Raw genomic sequence first — 24,898 nt, 5'->3', positions numbered from 1 at the left:
TATGTATATATATGTGTGTGTGTTGTGTATGTATATATATATATATATATATATATATATATATATATATATATATATATATATATATATATATATATATATATATACATATCTGTGTGTGTATCTATGTATGTGTGTCTTGGTGTCTGTGATTGTCCACCCCCACCACCACCGCTTGACAACTGGTGCAGGTGTATTTACGTCCTAGCAAAATTAGCGGTTGGGCAAAATGGGGCGATAGAATAAGTACAAGTCCTGGGATCGATTTGTTCGACTAAAACTTTTCAAGGCGGTGTTCCAGCATGGCCGCAGTCAAATGACAGAAGCAAGTAAAAGAATATAAAATAATACAAGAATACACACTGTAAATTCCTTATAATCCAACGATGGGAACTCAGGATTTACACATTGGGTGAAATATCCTGTGATGGTTTGCCTTTATTAATCCCTACTTGTTCCATATCATTCGATTTGGTTAGCTTGGACCTGGATTATAGCTAGAGTCTCTGAACGGTTCCTGCCAGGATCTAATATCCCAATCCATTCATAATATATGTATCTGCATATATTTATATACATATAAGTGTATGTGCGTGTGTGTTTGTGTGTGTTTGTGTTTGTGTTTGTGAATACATATATATGTATATATATGTATAAATGTATGTATGTATATATGTATGTACGTATGTGTGTATATATTCATATATATATATATATATATATATATATATATATATATATATATATATATATAATATTATTAGGGATAACAATCCAAATTTACAAGTAAAAACTCAATTAAATTCAATTTATTAAAAATTAAAATTAAATTAAGTTTCACAGTATAAAATATAAATATATACTTTTAGGGAAAAGATCCAAGGTTCATGAACTCATCGATGAAAATCCACTATCATTTATTATCATTATCTTATGATATTTACTTTGTATTATATTATACCTATTTATTGTGCTTTTACTTATTAATTTTTCTATATGTGATAGTGGATTTTCATCGATGAGTTCATGAACCTTGGTTCTTTTCCCTAAAATTATATATATATATATATATATATATATATATATATATATATATATATATATATGTAAATATTTCATTGTTATTTTTATTTTTCCCTTTGATATCAGCTAGATAACAAACACCTGCCGAGTGACTTCATACCTAGGGCAGACATTGTATTGCTTTGTTATTGTTCAACACATGTTCCGGTCCGACGGGTTTTTTTTTACAGCTCAAAGAATGTTGGTGGGAAGAGAAGAAAAGTTTATTGAATATATGATTGTGCAACGTGTGAACTTTGTTTATTGTTTTTGTTATAATCATCATTTCACGCTCTGAATTCAAATACTACCGAAGTCGACTTTGCCTTTCACCCTTCGAGGCCTTTCACCCTTCGAGGCCTTTCACCCTTCGAGGCCTTTCACCCTTCGAGCACTGGGGTCGATATAATCGATTAGTTCCCTTCCACTAAATTTCAGGTTTGTACCTATAGAAGAAAAGGATCATTATCATCATCATCATCATCATCATCATCATCATCATCATTATCATCATCATGTCATTATTATTATTATTATTATTATTATTATTATTATTATTATTATTATTATTATTATTATTATTATTATTTTCATTATTATTATTATTGTTCAGTAGTTTTATTCTTATAACGTGCTTTCACTTCACTACCGAGCGCAGCTCTGTGCGCCTTGGGCAGGTGCTGTGGTTTGCTGTGGTGTTCTTATGGTTACTGTATTGAAAGTGTTTTGCGTAGGATGTGTGCATGCCCAGTAGTGCAATTTTCTGTATGTTATATATATTTGTAAGTCCTGGTGTTTTTGTTATGTATTTGTCTGAATATTTTTTTATTATACCTAAGGCACCTACTATGATAGGAATTGTTTCTGTTTTTAGATTCCACATTCGAGTTACCTCTATTTCCAGGTCTTTGTATTTTGAAAGTTTTTCCATTTCTTTTAGAGAAACGTTGTCATCTGCTGGTATTGATACATCAATTAGAAAGCATTTTTTTTCATCATGATCTTTGACAACTATATCTGGTCTATTTGCCTTGATTTCTCTATCTGTGTGTATTGGCATATCCCAGAGTATGGTTGCTTTCTCGGTTTCTGTGACTTTTCTGGCGTGTGTTTATACTATCTTTTTTCTGTTGTTATTCCATAGTGTTGGCATAGCTTCCAGTGTATATAGGTCCCAGCTCTGTCGTGTCTGTGAATATATTCCTTCTTAGCCAGGACTGGGCAGCCAGAGATAATATGATTTATTGTTTCTTGTCCATCTCCACATATTCTACAGTTACTTGTTATGTTTCTTTTCATTATATGTTTTTGGTAATTTTTGGTGGGGAGGCTTTGGTCTTGCGCAGCAATTAAAAATTCTTCAGTCTCTGCTTTGAGTCCTGAGCTTCTCAGCCATTGCTGGGATTTTTCTCTGTCTATTTCTTTTGCACTTAGTTTAGCCCAGTATTTACCATGTAGGGGCTTTTCTTGCCATCGTTTTATCATGGTCCGTTGCTGTTCTAGTTTTAGTTTGGATTTCATTTGTTTTATAGCTTTTCTTCTTCTTCTTCTTCTTCTTCTTCTTCTTCTTCTTCTTCTTCTTCTTCTTCTTCTTCTTCTTCTTCTTCTTCTTCTTCTTCTTCTTCTTATTATTATTATTATTATTATTATTATTATTATTATTATTATTATTATTATTATTATAATATAAGGCGGCGAGCTGGCAGTTTTTTGTTTTGCTCGTGTTTTGTGGCTATTTGTATTAGTTTTCCTTGCTTCTGGATTAGGTATTTTTGCAGTCCTATGGTGGTTATTTTATAATAGTTTTCTAGCTGTATAAGACCCCTGCCACCTTCTGTGCGTTGTATATATATAGCCTTTCTATGTCAGATTTTGGGTGGTGCATCCTATATCCTGTCATTATTTTTCTTGTTTTCCTGTCTATTTTAGATAGTTCGTTTAGTGTCTAGTTAAGGATGTTGTAGCTGTAGCTTATAACTGGGACAGCTAAAGTGTTGATACCCATTATCTTGTTTTTAGCATTGAGCTCTGTTTTTAGTATTGATCTAACTCGTCTATAGTACTCTTTCTTTATTATTTCTTTCATTTGTGTATGTTGTATCCTATCTAGTTCATTGACTCCTAAATACTTGTATGGTTGGCTTTCGTCTAGTTCTCTTATTTCATTGGCTTTATCTAGTGTTATATTGCTACTTTTAACTAATTTTCCTCTTTTCAGGGTTGCTTTGGCACATTTTTCTAATCCGAATTTCATATCTATTTCCTTGGTAAAGCCGTGTACTGTCTGTAGTAGTGTTTCTAGCTCTTTGTCATTCTTAGCATATAATTTTAAGTCATCCATATATAGAAGGTGGCTGACTGTTTTCCCGTAGCATTTGTAACCGCATCCAGTTCTATTTAGCAATTCAGTTAAAGGTGTGAGTGCCAGGCAGAACAGGAGTAGAGAGAGCGTGTCTCCCTGGAATATTCCTCTTCTAATGGGGATGGCTTTCGTTTTCACAAGTCCCTCTTTTGTTTCGAGCTGTAGCACTGTCTGCCATTTGTTCATTGAGTGCCTTATGTATTTTATAATAATTGGTGCCACCTTGTTTATGGCTAGTGTTTCCAGAATCCCCGTGTGGGGAACACTGTCGAAAGCCTTTTGGTAGTCCACCCAGGTCATACTGAGGCCTTTCTTCTTTCTGCGGCTGTCTTCAGTTATGACTTTATTGATCAATAATTGATCTTTACAGCCGTATGAGCCCTTGCAGCATCCCTTCTGCTCTTCTGGAAACAGGTTGTTATTTTCCAGGTGCTTACTCAATCTCTGCGATATTATTGCAGTAAAGGCTTTGTAGATCGTAGGGAGACAGGTTATAGGTCTATAGTTTTGTGGTTTCTCTGTTTCCGTGGATTTGAGGATTAAGATGGTTTTCCCTTTCGTGAGCCATTCAGGCATTGTCTCTGGTTCTGCTAGTATGTTGTTAAAGTTTTCTGCCAGCTTTTTATGCATTCCTGGCAGGTGTTTTAACCAGAAGTTGGGGATCTTGTCGTGTCCAGGTGCCTTCCAGTTGCTTAGTCTTTGCAGTGTCTGGGTGACTTCTTCAGTTGTTATAGGGGCCCAGAGTTTCTCAGGTGCTAAGTTCGTTGTTTTAATGGTCCTTTTCTGGGGTTGTTGCTTCACCGACCATATTTGTTTCCAGAATTCTTCCAGTTCTTCTGCTGTTGGTGCTGCAGTAATGTCTATTTTATTTTTACCCAGTTCTTGGTAGAGTTTTTTGGGGTTGGATTTGAACTATTTGTTTTGTTCAAAGAAACGTTGGCGTTTCTCATACCGGCGGATCCTTTGTGCTTTGGCAAGGATGTCTTGCTTTAGTTTTTCTTTTGCCTCAGGTAAGTCTTTTTCTGTAATGCTATATTTGTACAGTAGTTTTGTTTTCTTCTTGTTACTTAGTTGTGTTCATTGTTTACTAATTTCGTTGAGAATCGATAAATCTTTTCTCTTTTTTTAAAATTTTGCTCTGGATGTTATTTATCCACAAGGGTGGTAGAACTCCTGTTCGGATGGGTTTGAGTGAGTATCCTGCTTCTTTTGTGGCAGCAGAGGCTGCCGCATATATTATGTCATTCAGCTCAGTGATATTGCCTGTTGTTTCTATGGTTGTTAGTTCCGTGACGGCCAGGTTTATGCTATTTATTATTGATGTTGTTTTATTGTCTATTTTGATTTTTGGGAGATATAATCTGTGGTCCATTCTAAGATCTGTGGTTTTCAGTTCTGTGGTTATTCTCATTTTCCTAGTATCGTAATTATTAGGTTTCCCTTCGTTATTCCCAGGCTTTAGATTTGTTTTGCCTTCCTTTTCATTCATATGTTTGTCTGTGGTGTTCTGGATTGGTGCTTTTTGTACACTATTATACATCTCTACGGTCTGGGTTTGTCGTTTGTTGTTTACTTCGTTTTGCCGGAAATGTTACGTTTGTCCTTTGTTTTGCTATTATTATTATTATTATTATTATTATTATTATTATTATTATTATTATTATTATTGTTATTATTATTATTATTATTATTATTTCACATGATAACTATGGCACTCTTCTATTTATTATTATCATTATTATTATCAAGGCGGGAAGCTGGCAGAAACGTTAGCGCGCTGCACGAAAAGCTTAGCGGTATTTCGTCCGTCGCTACGTTCTTGGTTCAAATTCCGCCGAGGTTGACATTGCCGTTCCAACCTTTCGGGGTCGATAAATTAAGTAACAGTGAAACACTGAGGTCGAACTAATCGACAGGCCCCCTCCCCAACAATTTCAAGCCTTGTGTCTATAGTAGAAAGAATTATTATTTTTATTATTGTTATCATTATTATTATTTATTTATATCTCAGTTTCGTTGTAACCCCCCTGGAGTCTTGCATGCGTAGTGTGCTTGTTTCCTGCAGCCTACAGTACCACGCTACGTTCTTTTCAACTATCTAGTACTTTCCTGACTATTCTAGCCGATTATTATTATTATTATTATTACTAAGGCGAACGAACTGGCAGAGTTGTTAGCGCGACGGGCGAAATGCTTAGCGGTATTTCGCCCGTCGCTATGTTCTGAGTTCAAATTCCGCCGAGGTCGACTTTGCCTTTATCCTTTCGGGGTCGATTGAATAAGTATCAGTTATGCACCGGGGGTCGATGCAATCGACTTAATCACTTCCACCAAGCTGCCCCTGTGGCAAAACATTGAAATCATTATTATTATTGTTGTTGTAACTGTTACTATTGTTACTATTGAGCCTGTCAAATAATAGCTGGGTGAGGGCACTTATCGTTGATAAGATTATATAGGATCTGTAGATTCATTTATCGATTTTTGTATAATTGCTGTACTTCCACTTCTTCATTTGATTTCGTTATAAGCTCTCACACGGTTTGTAACCCGTCTCTGTATATTCTCTTATCCTTTGCATTCAAGTGTGTTGAATAAGCGCAAAGAATTATCTATCACGTCAAGGCCAAACATTTCTGCGAGCAGGACAGTGTCTATTTCCATCAACATTAGTGCCTACTTGATGTGTGTGTGTGTGTGTGTGTGTGTGTGTCTTTGTGTCTGTGTTTGTACACTATCACCGCTTGACAACCGGTGTTGGTTTGTTTACGTCCCCGAAAATCTATTTGCATTTTCACATTAGTGCTTAACTGGTGTTTCATTTTATCGACCTCGGATTAATCAAAGTTTGTTTCGACCAGGGCTGGATATTAATACTGTGCGTATCGGGACGTAACAGAGTAACGAAATGGGGCAGAGGATTTCGTGCGACGCACTACCAGCTCTGCCAATCCACCACCCTCCACAGAGAGAGTGATATATATCTTTTATTTGTTTTTTAATCTTATACTTATTTTAGTCATTAGATTGCGGCCATGCTGGGGCACCACTTTCAAGAGCTTTTAGTCGAATGAATCAACCCCAGTACTTATTTTTTTATTAGGCCTGGTACTTATTCTATCGGTCTGTCCTACCAGACCGCTAAGTTACGGGGACGTAAACACACCAACACCGGTTGTCAAGCGGTAGTGTGGGACAAACACACACACAAAGATATATATATATATATATATATGTGTGTGTGTGTGTGTGTGTGTGTGTGTGTGTGTGTGTGTGTGTGTGTGTGTGTGTGTGTGTATATATATATATATATATACGACGGGCTTCTTTCAGTTTCTGTCTACCAAATTCACTCACAATGCTTTGGTTGGCTAGAGGTTATTGTAGAAGACGCTTGCCCAAGACGCTACCCAGTAAGACTGAGCCCGGATCCATATGGTTCAGAAGCAAGCTTCTTACCACATAGTCACGCCTGCGCCTGCGAAATATATATTGTGCTTATTTGCTTATTTTCTGTCATTTGTTTATTATGATTTGATCCGTGGGCATTTTCTACTTTCTTTCGTCTCTTATTTATGCTACTATTACTATGGCATAGATAATAAAACCGAGACATTATCAAGTGGTTGAATGGTGGGTTCTAAAAGCCCTACCTTGACATAGTTATTGGCCTGAAATCATTTAATAAGCGCTGAGGAATAGATTCTATTTCTCATGAGAGTTTTATATACAAGCAAAACATTTTTCTTTTTCTAATTTTCTTTAATCTCATTTTTCTTTTCTTTGTTGCTTTTACAGTTAAATTTTTGTGGGAAACGCAACAAAAGCGAATAGGAGTATGGCGCATGAGTAATACAATTACATATCTGTCTGCCTGTCTATCTATATTTATATATGTACACAAGTATAAATATATAAGTATACATTATATACGTGGTCTGATCAATAAGTATCCATACTGTTGCCATAGTAACGAAGTTAGATTGAATTTGGACTCTGCTGTGCGTGCCATTAGTTTTAACGTTCAAGCTCACTTCTGTTGTTTACAGCAGTGCTTGGAAGGAAGGTGTATAGCGTGTGATCGTCGCATTGACCATGAAAGAGGAAGTTGAGCAGAAAATCTGCAGAGGCCTACGCAAAGACTTCAAAAAGTTTTCATCGTTCTCGACACAATCAAGGAGATCTTGTGCAGCCGTATCTCGAGTGTCCTTTTGGTTAGCTGAAAGCGGTTTTGGCACAAACTTGGCAGACGCGCGTCTCATACCCAAATCTTCAGTGATAATGGACTGAACTCAACTGTAACTAATCTGCACATCCTCTGATAACTCACGGATGGTGATTCGACGATTTCCCCTCACAGCTGCACGCATGTTTGCAATGTTTTTTTCAGTTTTGCTGGTTGCTGCTCTTACAGAACATTCGCCACTATCGACATTTTTCGGCCATCTTGGAAACGTCTGAGCCACCCGTACTCTTGTGTGCGGCTCCTACACTACTCTCTATGCACTTTCTGCAGCTTTGCGTAGGCCTCTTTGCAGGTATTGCCATGACAACTTACTCTGTGATGGTCAGTGCGACGATAACACGGTACATACGTTCCTTCCAAGCACTACTGTAAACAGCGGAAGTGAGCTAGAACGTTAGAACTTAGCGCGCATGCTCAACAGTGTTCAAGGTTAATCTGTGCCAAACAGCTTTACTCAGCGTGCTTTAGCTTCATTACTTTGGCAACAGTCCGGATATGTATTGATCAGGCTTCGTATATTCAAATGATAAACTTCTGGAAAGTTTTACAAATTTTTACAATTCCATTGATGGATTGGATCTATAGACTTAGAATTAGTTTTCTCCTTTCTGGCTTTGGTACGTATGTATGTATGTACGTACGTTTGCAGGGTAGTCTGGCTGAATAGTTAGATGGACGGATGGATGGATGTAACTTACAGGTATACATATATATATATATATATATATATATATATATATATATATATATATATAGTCTATTGGTTGTAACAGGAGTAACCACTATTGAATTCCACTCTGTGCCATATTCAATCTGTGCCAAGCGGCTTCACTCTGCGTGCTTTAACTTCGTTAATATGGCAACAATCCGGATAACTATTGATCAGACCTCGTACGTGTGTGTGTGTGTGTGTACGTATATATACGTATTCAAGCACATCTACGTCGCATGCACACATACTAACGCATATGCTCTCTGTCTCTCTTTCTCTCTCTCTTTCACACATACATACACGCATCAACCCATTATTGTTGACAGTGACAGAGAAACGTATTTGTTGCTAATATTGTTTACATATAATATATATATATATATATATATATATATATATATATATGTAATATAATATAAATATATGCATATATCCATACATATATGTACTTACCTACATATATATGTACATACCTACATATATATGTATATTTATACACACACACACACACACACACACACGCACACAGATATATATATATATATATATATATATATATATATATATATATATATATATATATATAGGGAGTGAAAGAGAGAGAGAGAGAGAGAGGGAGAGAGGGGGATAGATAAATAGATAGATAGAGATAGATGGATAAAGGGAAAGAGAGAGAGAGGAAGAGAGAGAGGGAGAGAGAGAGAGAGAGAGAGAGAGAGAGAGAGAGAGGGAGAGAGGGGGATAGATAAATAGATAGATAGAGATAGATGGATAAAGGGAAAGAGAGAGAGAGGAAGAGAGAGAGGGAGAGAGAGAGAGAGAGAGAGAGAGAGAGAGAGAGAGAGAGAGAGAGAGAGAGAGAGAGAGAGAGAGAGAGAGAGAGAGAGAGGAAGCGCAAGAAAAACTTCTCAGAATAATATCATCGCCACAAAAATTTCGAAGGCCAGGTCATATCACTTGCGGATGCTGTTTTCTAAGTGTAGCGTCTCTCAGAAGTATATAGACAGTTAATATAAGCGTTTGTTAAAACAAAGCTTTCTCTACCGCTAAATGCTTGTAGCAGAAACATTTGTGATTGATGCTGCTGTTTGTACCATTGTGAAAATACATTTAACTACAAAATATGCAAAATCGAAATAAACATCGACATTTTTTTCAAAGTAATAATTGATCAGAAAATAAGCAAGTGATATTTGGTAGGAAAAAAAAAAAAAAAAGTAGCTAGAAATTGCGAATTCAAATTCAGGTTGCTTTTGCTTTTCATCTGCTAGCAGAAACCACCGCATAGCAAATGGAAGTATATATAAGAGGTAAGCCTCATAATTGTAGTTTAATCCTAGATCGATCCTGATTAATATTATTGTAGCTGTAGTCATTGTTTCGCGTTATTTTTTGTCTCTTTTTTTAAATTTTATCAGAGTTTTTTTACACTAACCAAAGTGTTTCTCTCTCTTTCCAGAGAGAACCAAAATGTTTCTCTCTTTCCGGGGTGCGATTTCAGCAATATTTGGTTACAATTTCTAGCAGTCAAGGTGGCCACGTAGAGACATTCCTGCTCTCGTTATTTACCCCTGGACAGTCTTGATCTAGCAGCTCAATCAGCAAAATGCATTCAAATCGTGACCGCCCTCCGTCATTTTGTATGTCTGTGACTACAAATCAATATCCAGAGTGTTCGTCCCTCTGTTAAGACTGAGCAGCAAAGAACAAGAAATTTTTTTTTTTTATATAAAGCGATGTCAGTAGAAGTGTATTTTGGCGAGTGTATGATGAGTGCTATTTCTAAAAAGTCAAGTGCTAAGTTATATTTTACCATAAAAATACTTGATCATGAAGTTAAAAGACTTTAAAATTCCGTTGTTTGACAATGCAGTAGAAAGAAGAATTGAAATATTTTTCTTCTTATTCTTTTAAATATCGAATGTTGTGTTTTATTTAAGTAAAGAAATCAAAATTTAACGTACAAACTGATGTGGAGGCAACTGATACTAACATCAACAAACATTTAATTTCCATTTGTCTTTTCAATAATGGTTGAAGAGCACAACAGAGGTAACAATATACCTAGTTCTTTTAATCTTATATAGAAAAGTTTGGATTTTCTTCAAAATCATGTTTTAGTGTTTACGCATAAAGATATCCATTCATGGTAGGCTCAATCGAAAATTTTGTTTCACTTAATTTATAATCAAAATGCAAGTGTTCTCTAGTTGTATTTTGTACATGGTGGCTCTTATTAAAAATAAGTCATGTTTCAAATTTTAATACAACAATCTATTTTGTTTCCCGAGTAAGAGGCGCTGGTGTGGCTGTATGATTAACAAGCTCAGCCCCACTTTACTATCGGAATGACCAATGTTTTGCGAGTGAAATTTGGCAAGCAGAAATTACCCATTCAGTATGCGCTCGCGAACACACATACAACCCCCCTCCACCCCTCCACCCCCACACACACGTATTTACTTCAGAGATATGTTTGTATGTGGGCTTTTCCGTGTCTCTCTTTACGCTGAAAATGCTTAACAAATATTGTTCTTTGCTTATGTCCCATAACTTGATATTGATAAGGTAAACAACCAAGCTTAAAAGGTAATAAATAGTGACCAAAACTTTTCAGGGGCTTATGCATGGTCGCAGTCCAACGATTGAAATAAGAAAATGAACAAAAGAATAATCAACAAAATAATATTTTTTCATCATATTTCGCTCACGGAAACTACAGTTGAATTTAAACCGTCAATTCTTATATGGTGGCGGATAAATTACACTAACGCACTTTATGACTTGAAAGCTGAATGCATTTATAATAAGTTGTTTACTCTGGTTAACTATGATTGAGAAAACCTATGATCAAAAATGTTCCAGCCACGATCAACCCAATTATGTTACACAGTTTTAGTCAATGTGTCCGTTTTTAAAATAGTAGGATGTGATTTGAGAGAAGTTGGATAATTCTCAATGTATATCTCGAACGATTGAGTAGCGGCTTCTTTGCTGGCTCGTGTAGAAATCGATCGATATTCTAAATCTTTACAGGATAAAGAAATACCCCCACCCCGCCAAAGTGTTATATATATCGCAATAATGAACGTTAGTTTACAAAAATAACTTAACTACGGAAATATTTGGGTCCTTGATCAGTGTGATATCAGTGTAAAAGGGCGAATTAAACAATATTTTACTTCAACAGATAAGCTAGTGACCTTTTAAAGGTATGTTTAGTTAAACAGTGTTCGCTATTTTGGTATAGTCAAACCTATATACTATGTTAGTGTTAAAAATATTCCAGTTTTTATTATGTAGCATTTACAAACACTGAAGGCAATTTATCATTATAAATTAAAGAAAATTTTGGAAGTATGAGAAACTCATGTCTGTTTTTTTAATTGTATATTACAGTAACGAAAGAACAGTTGTCCGATACTTCAAGTTACCGATGTCTGAAGGTGAAACACGCTGAAATATTCAACAGTACGTTTTGGATTTCTTTGAAAAGGTGAGTTTTCTAAAATCTCCAGCTACATTTTAAAACATTTTATGCAAACTTTCAAGGATTAGTTATGTTGAATATTCAAAGTGTATTGGTAATAATAAAACAATATATATATTATCTTTTATATATATACAATAGAAATATGTTTCAGAAAGAAAATAGAAACTACACGTGGAAAAGATATGGGGAAAGTAAGAAGAAAAAAAGCGAAAATGCACATTGAATATCAAAAAAATAAAGGCTTTTTTTAATGAAAAGTAGCGATAAATAAATACAATTAGATGAACTGAGGTAGATTTAAGAGGAATTAAATTCATTATTTTGAATTGTGAAAGAGATTCAAAATAATGAATTTAATTCCTCTTAATTCTACCTCAGTTCATCTAATTGTATTTATTTATCGCTACTTTTCATTAAAAAAAGCCTTTATTTTTTTGATATTCAATGTGCATTTTCTCTTTTTTTTCTTCTTACTTTCCGTATATACTCTTTTACTTGTTTCAGTCATTTGACTGCGGCCATGCTGGAGCACCGCCTTTAGTCGAGCAAATCGACCCCAGGACTTATTCTTTGGAAGCCTAGTACTTATTCTATCGATCTATTTTGCCGAACCGCAAGTTTACGGGGACGTAAACACACCAGCATCGGTTGTCAAGCGATGTTGGGGGACAAACACAGACACAAACATATACACATGCATATATATATATATATACATATATACGATGGGCTTCTTTCAGTTTCCGTCTACCAAATCCACTCACAAGGCTTTGGTAGGCCCGAGGCTATAGTAGAAGACATTTGCCCAAGGTGCTACGCAGTGGGACGGAACCCGGAACCATGTGGCTGGTAAGCAAGCTACTTAATAACCTAACCGCTAAGCCACGTGCCTTCGTAAGGTTGTGAGTTCAAATCCCGGCGAAGCGTTGTGTCCTTGAGCAAGACACTTTATTTCACGTTGCTCTAGTCTACTCAGCTGGCAAAAATAAGTAGTACCTGTATTTCAAAGGGCCAGCCTTGTCACACTCTGTGTCACGCTGAATCTCCTTGAGAGCTACGTTAAGGGTACACGTGCCTGTGGAGTGTCCAGCCACTTGCACGTTAATTTCACGTGCAAGCTGTTCCGTTGATCGTACCAGTTGAGACCCTCGTCGTCGTAACTGACGTATGTATGTATGTATGTATGTATGTATGTATGTATATACATACATAGTGGAGGCGCAATGGCCCAGTGGTTAGGGCAGCAGACTCGCGGTCATAGGATCGCGGTTTCGATTCCCAGACCGGGCGTTGTGAGTGTTTATTGAGCGAAAACACCTAAAGTTCCACGAGGCTCCGGCAGGGTGGGTGGGCGTCGACCCCTTCTATACTCTTTCACCACAACTTTCTCTCACTCTTTCTTCCTGTTTCTGTTGTTCCTGTTTTTCAAAGGGCCAGCCTTGTCACACTGTGTCACGCTGAATATCCCCGAGAACTACGTTAAGGGTACACGTGTCTGTGGAGTGCTCAGCCACTTGCACGTTAACTTCAAGAGCAGGCTGTTCCGTTGATCGGATCAACTGGAATCCTCGACGTCGTAAGCGACGGAGTGCCAACAACAATACATACATACATACATACATACATGAATGATTTAAAGCTATTTGCAAAAATGACCAACAACTCAAGGGCTTACTAGCGACTGTTAAACAATTCAGTGATGATATCAGGATGCAATTTGACCTCGATAAATTTGCAAAAGCTACCTTTATCAAAGGAAAATTGACAGAAACATCTACCGTTAACCTCAACCAGCAGAATGTCATAAAAGAGTTAGAACCAGCGGAGAGTTACAAATACCTAGGGGTAATTGAAGGGGACGGAATCAAACATGCAGTGATGAGCGAAAGGATCAGAAGAGAATGTTATCGCAGGGTGAGAGCAATACTGAATTCAGAGCTGAATGCAAGAAACAGGATCAAAGGAATCAATGCTTTAGCCATACCAGTCGTGACTTACAGTTTCAATATCATTAACTAATCAATTACTGAAATATGTAATCTTGACAGAAAAATACGAAAACTGTTGACAATGCATAGAATGCACCACCTTAAGGCACCTTAAGGTTTCAATAAGATATCAGGTTACATAGTATCCTTCTATTTTTTATGGTCTCCTTTTTGCTAATAAGCGAATGTGGGGCAGTGTGCTTGCTGTGTTATTGAATATGAGAGAATATCGCGCCATTGTTATTTGTGAGTGTAACGTCAACCACGTTATTTACTTTTTCTTGAGAACGAGTATAGCTGACTTGAGTTAATCTTAAACTATCGTAGAAGACATTTGCAGAACAAACACTTCAATGACAGGGACCATGCTTGTACTAATATATGCTTATTTATTGTAGATATTTTCTCTTACGAAAACTGTCGACTGTGTCTAAGCATAAAGTTTTTTGATTTAGTATAATGTGATAAATACATGTCTATTGTTGATTTGTAAACTTGCATCATTTCAATTTGTTCATCGTTTTCTTCTCATTTATAACCATACATTGAGAAGGGTTTTATTTCCAAGACACCAATCGTTTTAAGATGAGATAGTAGATGAAATCAAAATGTACTTATCAATACAGATCAGACTGCTTACCTTTATTTTTCTATAAATGTATATACATTTTGGTCTTCTTTCTTATTTATTTTTCTTTTCTTATTTTTTTTCCTTTTCCTTATTTTTGTTCTTAGATCTTGTGCGTTTGAATAGACAAATCACAAGGTAGAAAGATATACCAAGAAACAAGCGAGTAAGAAGTTAAAAACAAAACAACAATCACAACAACCTCACCAACAACAAAATAACTGCAGTTCAGTATTTATCAGAGAAAGTTGATAATCTTAAGCGATTGTTAGAAATTATACATAAGATGGATGGTGAGTGCTACTTAATCTTGTTTATCAACAAAAATGTAGGAGGGAGAATGTCTGGGCAACTGATTGGCGTAGGGAGCTATTAGAGATAAGGGCAGTTAGCTTTAAATATTACAGATTTTAAAAATATATTGCCCGATTGAGTTAATGAGGTGAAGGTAAGATATATCCTACACTCGTAGCAACACACTTGTCAATTTATGGTTTGCCCTATGAAGAGAGATTTAACACAATCTATAACTTAGGTAGGTCCAGGCCATATCTAACATGAAAGACGTACGGGCGTATTAGACACTTCTCAATTTCAGCAGCGCATATTCAGGTAAAATGTGTTTAGTCCATTAAAGCTTGTAATATTCAAAGCAACTCCAGGTGGTGAACTAGCAGAACCGTTAGCACGCCGGGAAAAATGCTTAGTGGCACTTTGTCTGTCATCACTTTCTGGGTTCAAATTTCACCACAGTCAATCTTGCATTTCATCCCTCTGGGGTCGATCACAAGCACTTGGATCGATGTATTCGACTTAACCACATCCCCAAAATTGCTGCGCTGGTGCCAAAATGTGAAACCAATATTCAAAGCAACTTTGCATAGAGAAGCCAGGGTGATATTTTTGAGACGTTTTATTGGAAAAAAAGTGAGTCTCATATACGTTCTATACTTCTTATATACTTATATACCTTCTATAATAGCACCTCATGGGGTAGTCTTTAAAATCATGATTTGGGCCACAATAAATCACCTGATTAGAAAGCTGATCTTTGCCACGGTTATTGTTGGTTTGTCTGGTATTTCTTAGAGAAATTTGTACAAGTATTGTTTGAATGTTTTGGGTTTGTTTTCTTCTTTGATGTATTTTGCAACACACACACACACACACACACACACACGTATGTATGTATGTATGTATGATTGTATGTATCTTAATGTATTCTGTTCACCGGCGTTAATTAATTGCAGTAATTTCTCCATAACAGGGTCTACATATCTAAATGAACATCATAACTCAATAGGTGTTCTCAGTTGAGTATCAGTCTTAGCTATTGGGGCCGAAATTAATTAAAGATCCTTAGTGCAGTGATTAAAACTAGTCAGATAATAAAACGGAATGTGAATCAACTTAGCTTGGACATATAACCGAAACTATTATATGAACTCGTTTATGTAATGTAATGCTGCTTACTCCGCACGGCCAGACACTGGTTTCTATAGCACAATCACACACCACACACATATACTAACAGAGTAATGACAATTCAGCGCCGATAATTTAGCGCTAGATAATTCAGCTCATAGACAATTCAGCACATGTGATATATGTAATTTATTATTACATTATATTGGTGTTGGTTGTATGCCTAAAACACATACACATGCAACCTACAAACACAGCGGCCATAGAATAGATTAACAATACATAAACAAAAAGCATACATATACATGAAACAAATATCAGCAAAAAATATAAACATATATACACATCCCGTACGAAACGACAACTACACCTTTTGAATTTCCTCTGAAAATTTAATTAGCTTACTAGTTCAAAGTAGCTTAGTATTTATTGCTTTTTAAACATTTTTGGGCCAGTAGACAGAGACTAACGGTGGATCAATCTTACTGATCCACCGTTTAGTATTTATTGCTTTTTGAATATTTTGATTCAGTAGACTGAGATTGACGGTGCATCAGTAAAATTTTTAAATTAGTCGGACACTAACCCCGATGGAGAGAATTTTTTCAGAAGAGAAACGTGAACAATTTCTTTTAAATGGATGCCCTGCGCTGAATTGTCTATGCGCTGAATTGTCGCGTCACGATGCAAATATCCATCCAGAGAGAGAGAGAGAGAGAGAGAGAGAGAGAGAGAGAGAGGGAGAGAGAGAGAGAGAGAGGGAGAGAGAGAGAGAGAGATAGAGAGAAAGAAAGAAGAGCAAAGTGAGTGTAGGTGTAGACAAATATATACTTAAGTGCATATAAGAGAGAGAGAGAGAGAGAGAGAGAGAGAGAGAGAGAGAGAGAGAGAGAGAGAGAGAGAGAGAGAGATCTTGTTTCATTTGTGATGTCATATTTATCTGCGCGAGTTCTCTTATTTCTATGCACAGGCGCGCGTGCGTGAGTGAGTGTGTTTGCTTGTGTGTGTGTGAGTGTGTGTGTGTGTATGTTTACTGATACAAAAATACACATGCTGTTAATATATTTCCGTTGATTTGGACAATATGTATCCTGTTGTTCGATCAATTTCAACGACCTGCTTATCGAATTATTGTGTAAATTTTCCCAAAATACGTATACTTTTGATATAATCCTCTTATGTGCAAGTGTGTGACAGTTGTGACTGAGTGTGACAAGGCCATAGCTTTAAATTACTGGCACACTCTATCAAATGGGTTTTCGCATAGTTTCTATCCATCCAATTTATTTTATGCTGAATTTTATTCCGAAAAAAAGAAAGAAAGAAAAAACACGTATTCCGAGATGCAATTCAAAAAAACCCCGCCTTTTACATAGATATATAGAGATAAACAATCTTCTATGTACTATGCCGGATACATGAGGTGTTCGTTTTGGTATGTTGAATCTTTTGTTTATTTTTATGTATTTTGACCATACTATACTGATGATCAGAAATTACATATTGTTGTAATAACTGTGAAATCGATTCGATATATAGTTCAGTCTGTTTTTAAGAGGCCAATTTTGAGAGTTGCATTTCCTCGCGTTCGGTTAAAATGTGCTTATTATGGTAGTTTAGTGTGAGGCATTCTTGTATAGTAATGCCTTTATATAAATATATAATAATAATAATAATAATAATAATAATAATAATAATAATAATAATAATAATAATAATAATAATGAAAAGTGACATTCGAAACTCCGAGTTCTATTATGACAACTTACTGTTTGTTCTAAATTATAACATGTATATATATATATATATATATATATATATATATATATATATATATATATATATATATATAGCGTTCATACACACATAATTTTTCTCGTCTGGCCGTAAAGCCTTTTCTGTTTGTTTTCCTGTCTTGTTTTTTGTCCGCCACTACATTCCTCCATGGCAAGATTTAATTTGCGTATACAAATTTAATCTGCGGTCCATGGGATGAGCCGTTTTAACGATGCGTCCTGCCCAAGCTCTTCGAAACGCCGGTGTTAAAACGTGGGTAGCTGATGAAGTAGAATGTTCTCCATGTGGCTTGTGTGTTTTCTCGTCTGCGTTTTGTTTTCAATGTCCTGTACCCAGATATGCACCTATACATACAGGTGGATGTCGGTATGCACATACCTGTACGTATATATGCATATACTCATTTACTATTTGTTTATATATATATATATATATATATATATATATTCTATAATTATTTACATTATTTACATTTGACGGATATCTGTCCTCATCTTGTTTGGGCATATGGCGTAGTGGTTAAGAGCGTGGGCTACTAACCCCAAGATTCCGAGTTCGATTCCAAGCAGTGACCTGAATAATAATAATAATAATAATAATAATAATAATAATAATAATAATAATAATAATAATAATAATAATATCGAAAAATACCTTAGGAATGAGAACCCAGGTTCGAAATTTCTCCAAGACACCTGATGAAGGCTGGAGGGTATATCAGCCGAAACGTTGTGTTAACAGCAAACAAGATGAAGACAAGTATCCGTCAAATGTAAATAATGTAAAAAATTCCTCATCTCTTTAATATAGAACTGTATTCGTATAATGTTTTCGATTTATGTGTGAGTGTGCATGCGTATAGGTATGTTATGTTTGATATACGTACAGACTTCTACACATACAAAGACATGTTTCTATATTCAAACTCACTAATATGTCTCTTATAATATATCCGTTTCTATTTTACTTGCAGCGGAGAATAATAAAATGCCATTCGATGGTTGGTGGCTACCACCAAACGTAACCACCAAAGTGAATGTAGAAACAATAGAATTCTCTTGTGCCATTGGAGGATTTTTATTGCTAAGCATTTTGGTACTTTTTTGTAAATGTTACATGTTCCATCGTCGCAAGAAACAATCATCTTCGCCACCACCTGAACCTAGTCACGATACCAACTCAGTTCCTATAGTAGTACCATCAATCAGTATTGCCATTATATCGAAACCGACTTTGGAGACAGTAGAAAATGGTGAAGAGTACTACTTGGCAGCAGCTTGAAAAAACAATGCTTTATTCAAAGAGGAAAACAGAACAAAAGACGAAGCAAATTCAAACGATAGCACTGCGGGTCCTTGTCAATCAGCAATGAACAGCTGCCGAATTTACTTTTGCTGGCCATGGTGCCACAATTCAAAATGAAATGAGAGAATACGAAATGACACTGCAAAAGCCAAATCTTTTAAACTTTATATATGTTATGAAAAGACTAACATTACGGGTTTACAATATTCTTAATTTTAGTTCTAACGTTAACCCATGTTCATAAAGACCTCATTGTGGAAGGCATTCACCTAGCGGTCAATACCAAAGAGAAGGCTGACTTCAACGGGTGATCGACTGTTGCATATCAAATATAACACTCAAAGCTAATCGAATATACCTCAAATACCAAAACTGCTCAAAATATTTGAGGTCCAGTACTTGGACAGCTCCGCGTTGTTTATTCCAGGCCTGCGGAGGAACCTGACTTTAGTATATTTGGGTAACTGGAAACACTCGTTGAATATACAATGTACCACTGCTTACAACGGTGAGTAGTACATGATTCATGTTAATTGTAAATACAGCTTTGTAAATTGCACTATTGTGAATTTTAATTAGCGAATCTACAAGGGTGTCAAGCAACTAAGTGAAACTGGTAAATTGTCGGTATTTTCTCACCGACATCATAGTATGTCAATGGTTTTCTGAAGATACCGCAATGTAAAATGGTTTAGTGCAGCAAGCACTACAGAACTGTAAAAGTCGATGAGTATCTAATTAACTTGTGCTGTATTCAAAGCCTCTCACGAGGGTTAAGGTTTCACTGGTTCCAACTCGAAATCAGTTAGATTTCATCAAGAACATTCATTTAACTTAATCGTTCATCTGACAAATGATGCGTTAAATCACCTGATTACTCTATATTGTAATATATTCAATTTACCAAATAAGCATTAAAATTCTTAATATTAAATAAATTCATGTCATATAATAAAAAACGGATTCTAACATTACAGGTGGAGCCTTCCTTTGGAAAAGTGTTAAATAGTTATACATTTAGATGCACGGTACGTGCTTCATTTCCTAAACCCACCCCACGAGAAAGAACCCTGTCTGTGATGTAACAATATAATTTTATACACGTTCCACACATTTTCTTTTATTTCTCAGGAGAAGGCCACTTCCAAAAATGTTACAATTCTCTTCTCTTGATTGTATGCAGAACTCATTAAATGACTTAATATAAATATTACGAATTTGATTGACCGTTTTGCTGACATCAACCCTGAATACTTTCTTTGCATTATAGTTTTATACATACATATATATATATATATATATATATATATATATATATTTACAAGAAAATTATATAACTCAGATACTGTCCAGTTTCTATATTGTCTTATTATTTTACTTGTCTGAGTATCGATGCTGATGTTTCACAAAATATTGAAGGTAGAATATCCAAATATTTTACCGATAATTACTAAGCGACATATCAAAAACATAAAAACCAAAAGGAACTTGTTATTTTCGAAACTTGTAATTTTGTTATATTATTTTAATGTTTACTGAGCGAGCTACGAATTATATGATAATAACATCGTGTACAGAGAAAACAAAACGTAATGGAAGTATATTTACGTATATCGACATCATAGATTCTGGTATGAGTAGCTTTGAGTTAATAGTGCAAAATACACACTTGCAAAGAAAAAAATTGTCTTGACTTTTTGGTTGAGTCAAAAATTGGATTGGAAGGATGGTGCACAGTGAAATTATCCCTTCGTATTATATTTTGTTGTACTTACAATATTTTAACTTTGTGGTAAAATAAATGGTTTTAATACAAGGATATTAAAAATTTTTGTTGTTATTTTTCTTGAAGCTATTTGATGTGATAGACCCGGTACTTTGGTATTTATTTTATTAAACTCTATTTGTCTAAAACTTAAGACTACCTAAAGTTTTTGACTCGACAGAGTAAATAACACGCCATTTTATCTGTCAAATAACGTACCACTTGCCGAATATACATATAAAAAGAAACTCATAGTTGAAACTCTCAAGCATGTATGATTTGGTAGCATGAACCAGGCTTTCGCTAACTGTTTTAGTCACGAGCAAATATAGCCACTCTTACAACCATCACATTCTTGATTATCAAAACGTGGCAACTAGAAAGAGTGAGAGCTGCAACAGCACTTGAATAGTACTTATTTTGAGGTGCATTGCCTAGACCAGCGTAGAAATGAAATAAAGGACACAGCTCAAGGACAAAATGCTCGACCGGTTCAGTAATCAAACCCAAGACCGCATGATCGCTTGCGCTACACCATAATCATTCGGTTACGCGCCTTCACACGCATGCGCACGCACGCACGCACATACACACACTCATACACACATATTGTTAGGGATAAGACGACTAACAGATTTTTAGCATGTGAATATGACGTTCAACCAGTCGCGTCTTTGCAGTCGGTCTCCCTTCCATGTGTATGCTTTCGCTCGAGTTTCTTGTCTAGTGTCTAGTGAGTTATATTTTTATCGTCTGGTACTCAAGGCTCAAATTATGATTACAGTTATAGTTACAACAATGTCGACGAGGATCGGATGATAAAATAGCTATTCTTTTTTGAGCAGATGGAAGCGCTTCTCCAAGGTCAGCAAAAACAATTTGAAGTGACACAGTTTAAAATTATTGAATGACTAACTGAAAAGTTAACTATCAATTCAAACAGTGACAAAGTTCAGACAATTTCAAATTCCAGTTGCTGATATTACCTTTGATTCATGGTTTGCACATTTTTGAGATACTTTTAGCGTTGAGTTCGGGAATATTAACGATTACTATTAACTATGCTTTGAACTAATAAACACACTAATTACATCAGCTGTAAACTACCGAAGAATCTTCGAAGCATCCCTTTCAATGAGAGAGTTGAAACGCTTCAGAAGATTTTTGGTGCGAATTCATCTTTGTTTAAGATAAGACACTGCGGTTGTTTTAAATTTTAAAATTCCCAAGTCCGGGGAGGGTGATTTTGTCTGCTATGTAGGTATAATAGTTCACAAATGTGAACGTTTTAATTTAAATTCTTTAACAGTTTAAATATTTAATCTTCGTTGCTGGTCTACAATCACCATCGGATGCAGACATTAGTAAACTGTTATCACAATTAATACTACGACCAGAAATGACTGTACAGCAAACCAGTGAAGAGTACCAAAAGTCAATATACTTGAAGCACGGCACGAAATTGATTGAAACGAGTGACTAGTTATCAAGTTTAGAGTCAGTAAATCAAGTAAAAACTGATTCCAAGCTATTACCTATTGATAGAAAAGAAATCCCGGTCTTCTCCAGCTATGTTGGTTTGCAGTGAAAGACATTATGGAATTTTTTTCCCTCACAAGCAACACCATTGTCAATTATGCAATAAGTTCGGTCATAAGGAAAGTGTTGGCTTTCAGAGGAGGTAAGCAAAATGTCTCGTCCCAAGTTTTCGTCTGTTACAAATCAAGAAATCAAGAAATCAAGTTGATACGCTTTATACTAGTTTTAAAATGGATTTAACACCACAAGTAATTAATTGTTTCAATAAATGATCCTTCAGTTAAATTGCATTACATATCACATTGATTTCTCGCAAAACTTGGAGGCAACTTGGTTACCCACATTGTTGAGACAGAACATGTTGCTAAGAACGCATCAGGTTTAAAACTTATTGGTATGATCAGAGTGTAAAGTACACTTTGATTCAAATACTTTTAACAGGACTTGCTTTTTGAGAAATCGATATGATTTAGATTTACTTGGTTTAGATTGGAACACTACACTAGACTTAGGTAGTAAACCGTTGAACTCTATTTGCTTAAATTCAAACACTTCCAGTGGTTCTATGAACAGTTAATTCCAAGTTGCAACATCTCACTCTTTAACTTATTTACTGAAGGAAAACTATTCACCCGCTTTCAAAGGTTCATTGAGGCGTTGCAAGTTATACAGAGCAAGTTTCTCGCTAAAACTTGATTAAAGCCTGTATTTAGGCCTCACAAACCAGTCCCATTTGCAATCCAGTCTCAAGTCGACAAATTATTTAACTCTTATGTAAGTAAAACGAATTCTTTCTTCTTCGATGGAATCTAGTGGGTAATATTTTTTACCGCCTAGTACTCAAGGTCCAAATTACAATTACAGTATTAAACATTGCACACACCTAAGAATAAAATGTATTGTAAGATCACACATCATCGTTCTCAAGCTTTGTACCCGAGTAGAGTACAACCTACCCATGAGCTTCAAAATCGTTATTATACAATGGATTAGAGTAACAGATTTAGAGATAGAGATATCATAGTACTTATCTCTAAATATCTTCACTCCCACGCACCTACGCATTTTCCTCGGTATCTCCTCAGAGTTAGATGTGTTGATTAAAGTACAGCTATATGAATGAATAGTTTAATTAGCATCACACTGATGAAGCTGTTTCAAATGGTTGAGTGGAATGAAATACTTTCAATTAGGTTACCCAGTTCGTGCATTTGTTTTTCATTTTTGCACGGTAACTCTAATATCTGAACATCATTGAAGCATTGCTAAATATTTCGTCAAGTCATAGAACTTTTAGAAACGTTAGTTTATATTCGTAGGGAGGATCGGAGCTCAAAATACCAATATGAACATATACTTCTCATCAAACGGTACTCCCACTAGTTAGTGAGATGGATTACCATAACTGAAATGGACTGAGCCATATCTTTTCTAATGGTAATGTGCACAACCTAAAAACGGGACAGAAATTGTAGTTGATGGCGCTTTATAACTAACATGTTACGGCTGAATCAATCCATTATCCATTAAATTACTTCCTTCTTTCAATCGTAATAATAAATGTTTATTGTTGACAAAGCAGGACAGCCCTGTATCATTAGAGGAAGGGAAATTGTCAAGTTAATACTTTTTCTTATGAGCATTAGTATCTTCATTTTCCTTCGGACATTGGACCTGCATCACAATTTCGTCTACCTCAGATATTATCTATTTCTCTACGGTATATATTACTTTAGAGACAGTAATAATTTTATGAAATGGATGGAGTCGATTTAGTGGATTTCCAGTACATTTGTGGTATTTATTTTATCGACCCAATAAATAATCTATCTGACACACTTACTTGACTTTTTATAATTTGATCAATGTTGACAGGATTAGGCTTGAATTCAACACAGATTATAAACAAAACTTTTAAAGTGATATTAATCTTACCACACAGCCACTGCCGTATGGTTTAAAACTGAATCTCAGCTTAACGGAATCAACTGTTCATATAAAAACAGAATAATATGAATTGCAGACCTCTCAATTCAACGAATTGCGATTCTCTGCCTTTTTTCAGACAAAAAGAATGTGCTTAAATCTGCTTAAGCTAAATATCAAATAAATGAAAAATAAATCTAATTTCTTAACTAGACATTAATTGTCGAAAGTGACACGTATAGCCAACTATATTGACCTCTATTTTATTACTGGCATTTATTTTACGAATTTTGGAGGGTTGAAAGGCACCGTAAATATAAAAAGATTTCTTCATATAAGAAATTCATTGCATTCCTGTATTGTTTCTGAAATTGCCTTTCTCTTAATAACAATAATATCAGTATTTATAAGTGGAGCAGAACCAGAGATTCGGCACTCTAATATTGTGTACCGATGTAAGGCGACGAGGTGGCAGACACGGTACCGTTCAGGATAAAATGCTGAACAGAATTTCTCCGATTTTACGTTCTGAGTTCAAATTCCGTCGAGATCGACTTTGCCTTTCATCGATGAAATAAGTACCACTGGAGTTGATGTGATCGACTTACTTCCGAAATTTCTGGCCGTGTGCCAAACTTTGAAAATAATAT

The 24,898-nt window shown here is 35.5% G+C and overlaps 1 protein-coding gene across 10 annotated transcripts in view; it reads left to right on the top strand.

Moving 5' to 3' along the window:
• The window catches only part of LOC106870201 (uncharacterized), a 49,008-nt gene extending 28,162 nt beyond the window's left edge, over positions 1-20,846 (top strand). For 8 of the 10 annotated variants that reach the window (XM_089350694.1, XM_089350689.1, XM_089350693.1 and 5 more), the window contains 3 exons: positions 11,782-11,878; positions 14,599-14,784; positions 18,687-20,846. In XM_089350694.1, the coding sequence (XP_089206820.1) occupies positions 14,778-14,784; positions 18,687-18,994 (315 nt within the window). In that variant the 5' untranslated portion in view covers positions 11,782-11,878; positions 14,599-14,777 and the 3' untranslated portion in view covers positions 18,995-20,846. Of the gene's footprint in view, positions 1-9,080; positions 9,693-11,781; positions 11,879-14,598; positions 14,790-18,686 lie in introns of those variants that run through there. The other 2 variants (XM_089350695.1, XR_016241489.1) reach the window with 2 other exon arrangements.
• The last annotated feature ends 4,052 nt before the right edge of the window (positions 20,847-24,898 follow it).

The sequence above is a fragment of the Octopus bimaculoides genome, chromosome 4 (assembly GCF_046866305.1).
Source record: "Octopus bimaculoides isolate indiv1 chromosome 4, ASM4686630v1, whole genome shotgun sequence".
Lineage (NCBI taxonomy): Eukaryota > Metazoa > Mollusca > Cephalopoda > Octopoda > Octopodidae > Octopus > Octopus bimaculoides.
Note: the sequence above shows the minus strand (reverse complement) of the source record. Positions and strands in the feature narration are given on the sequence as shown.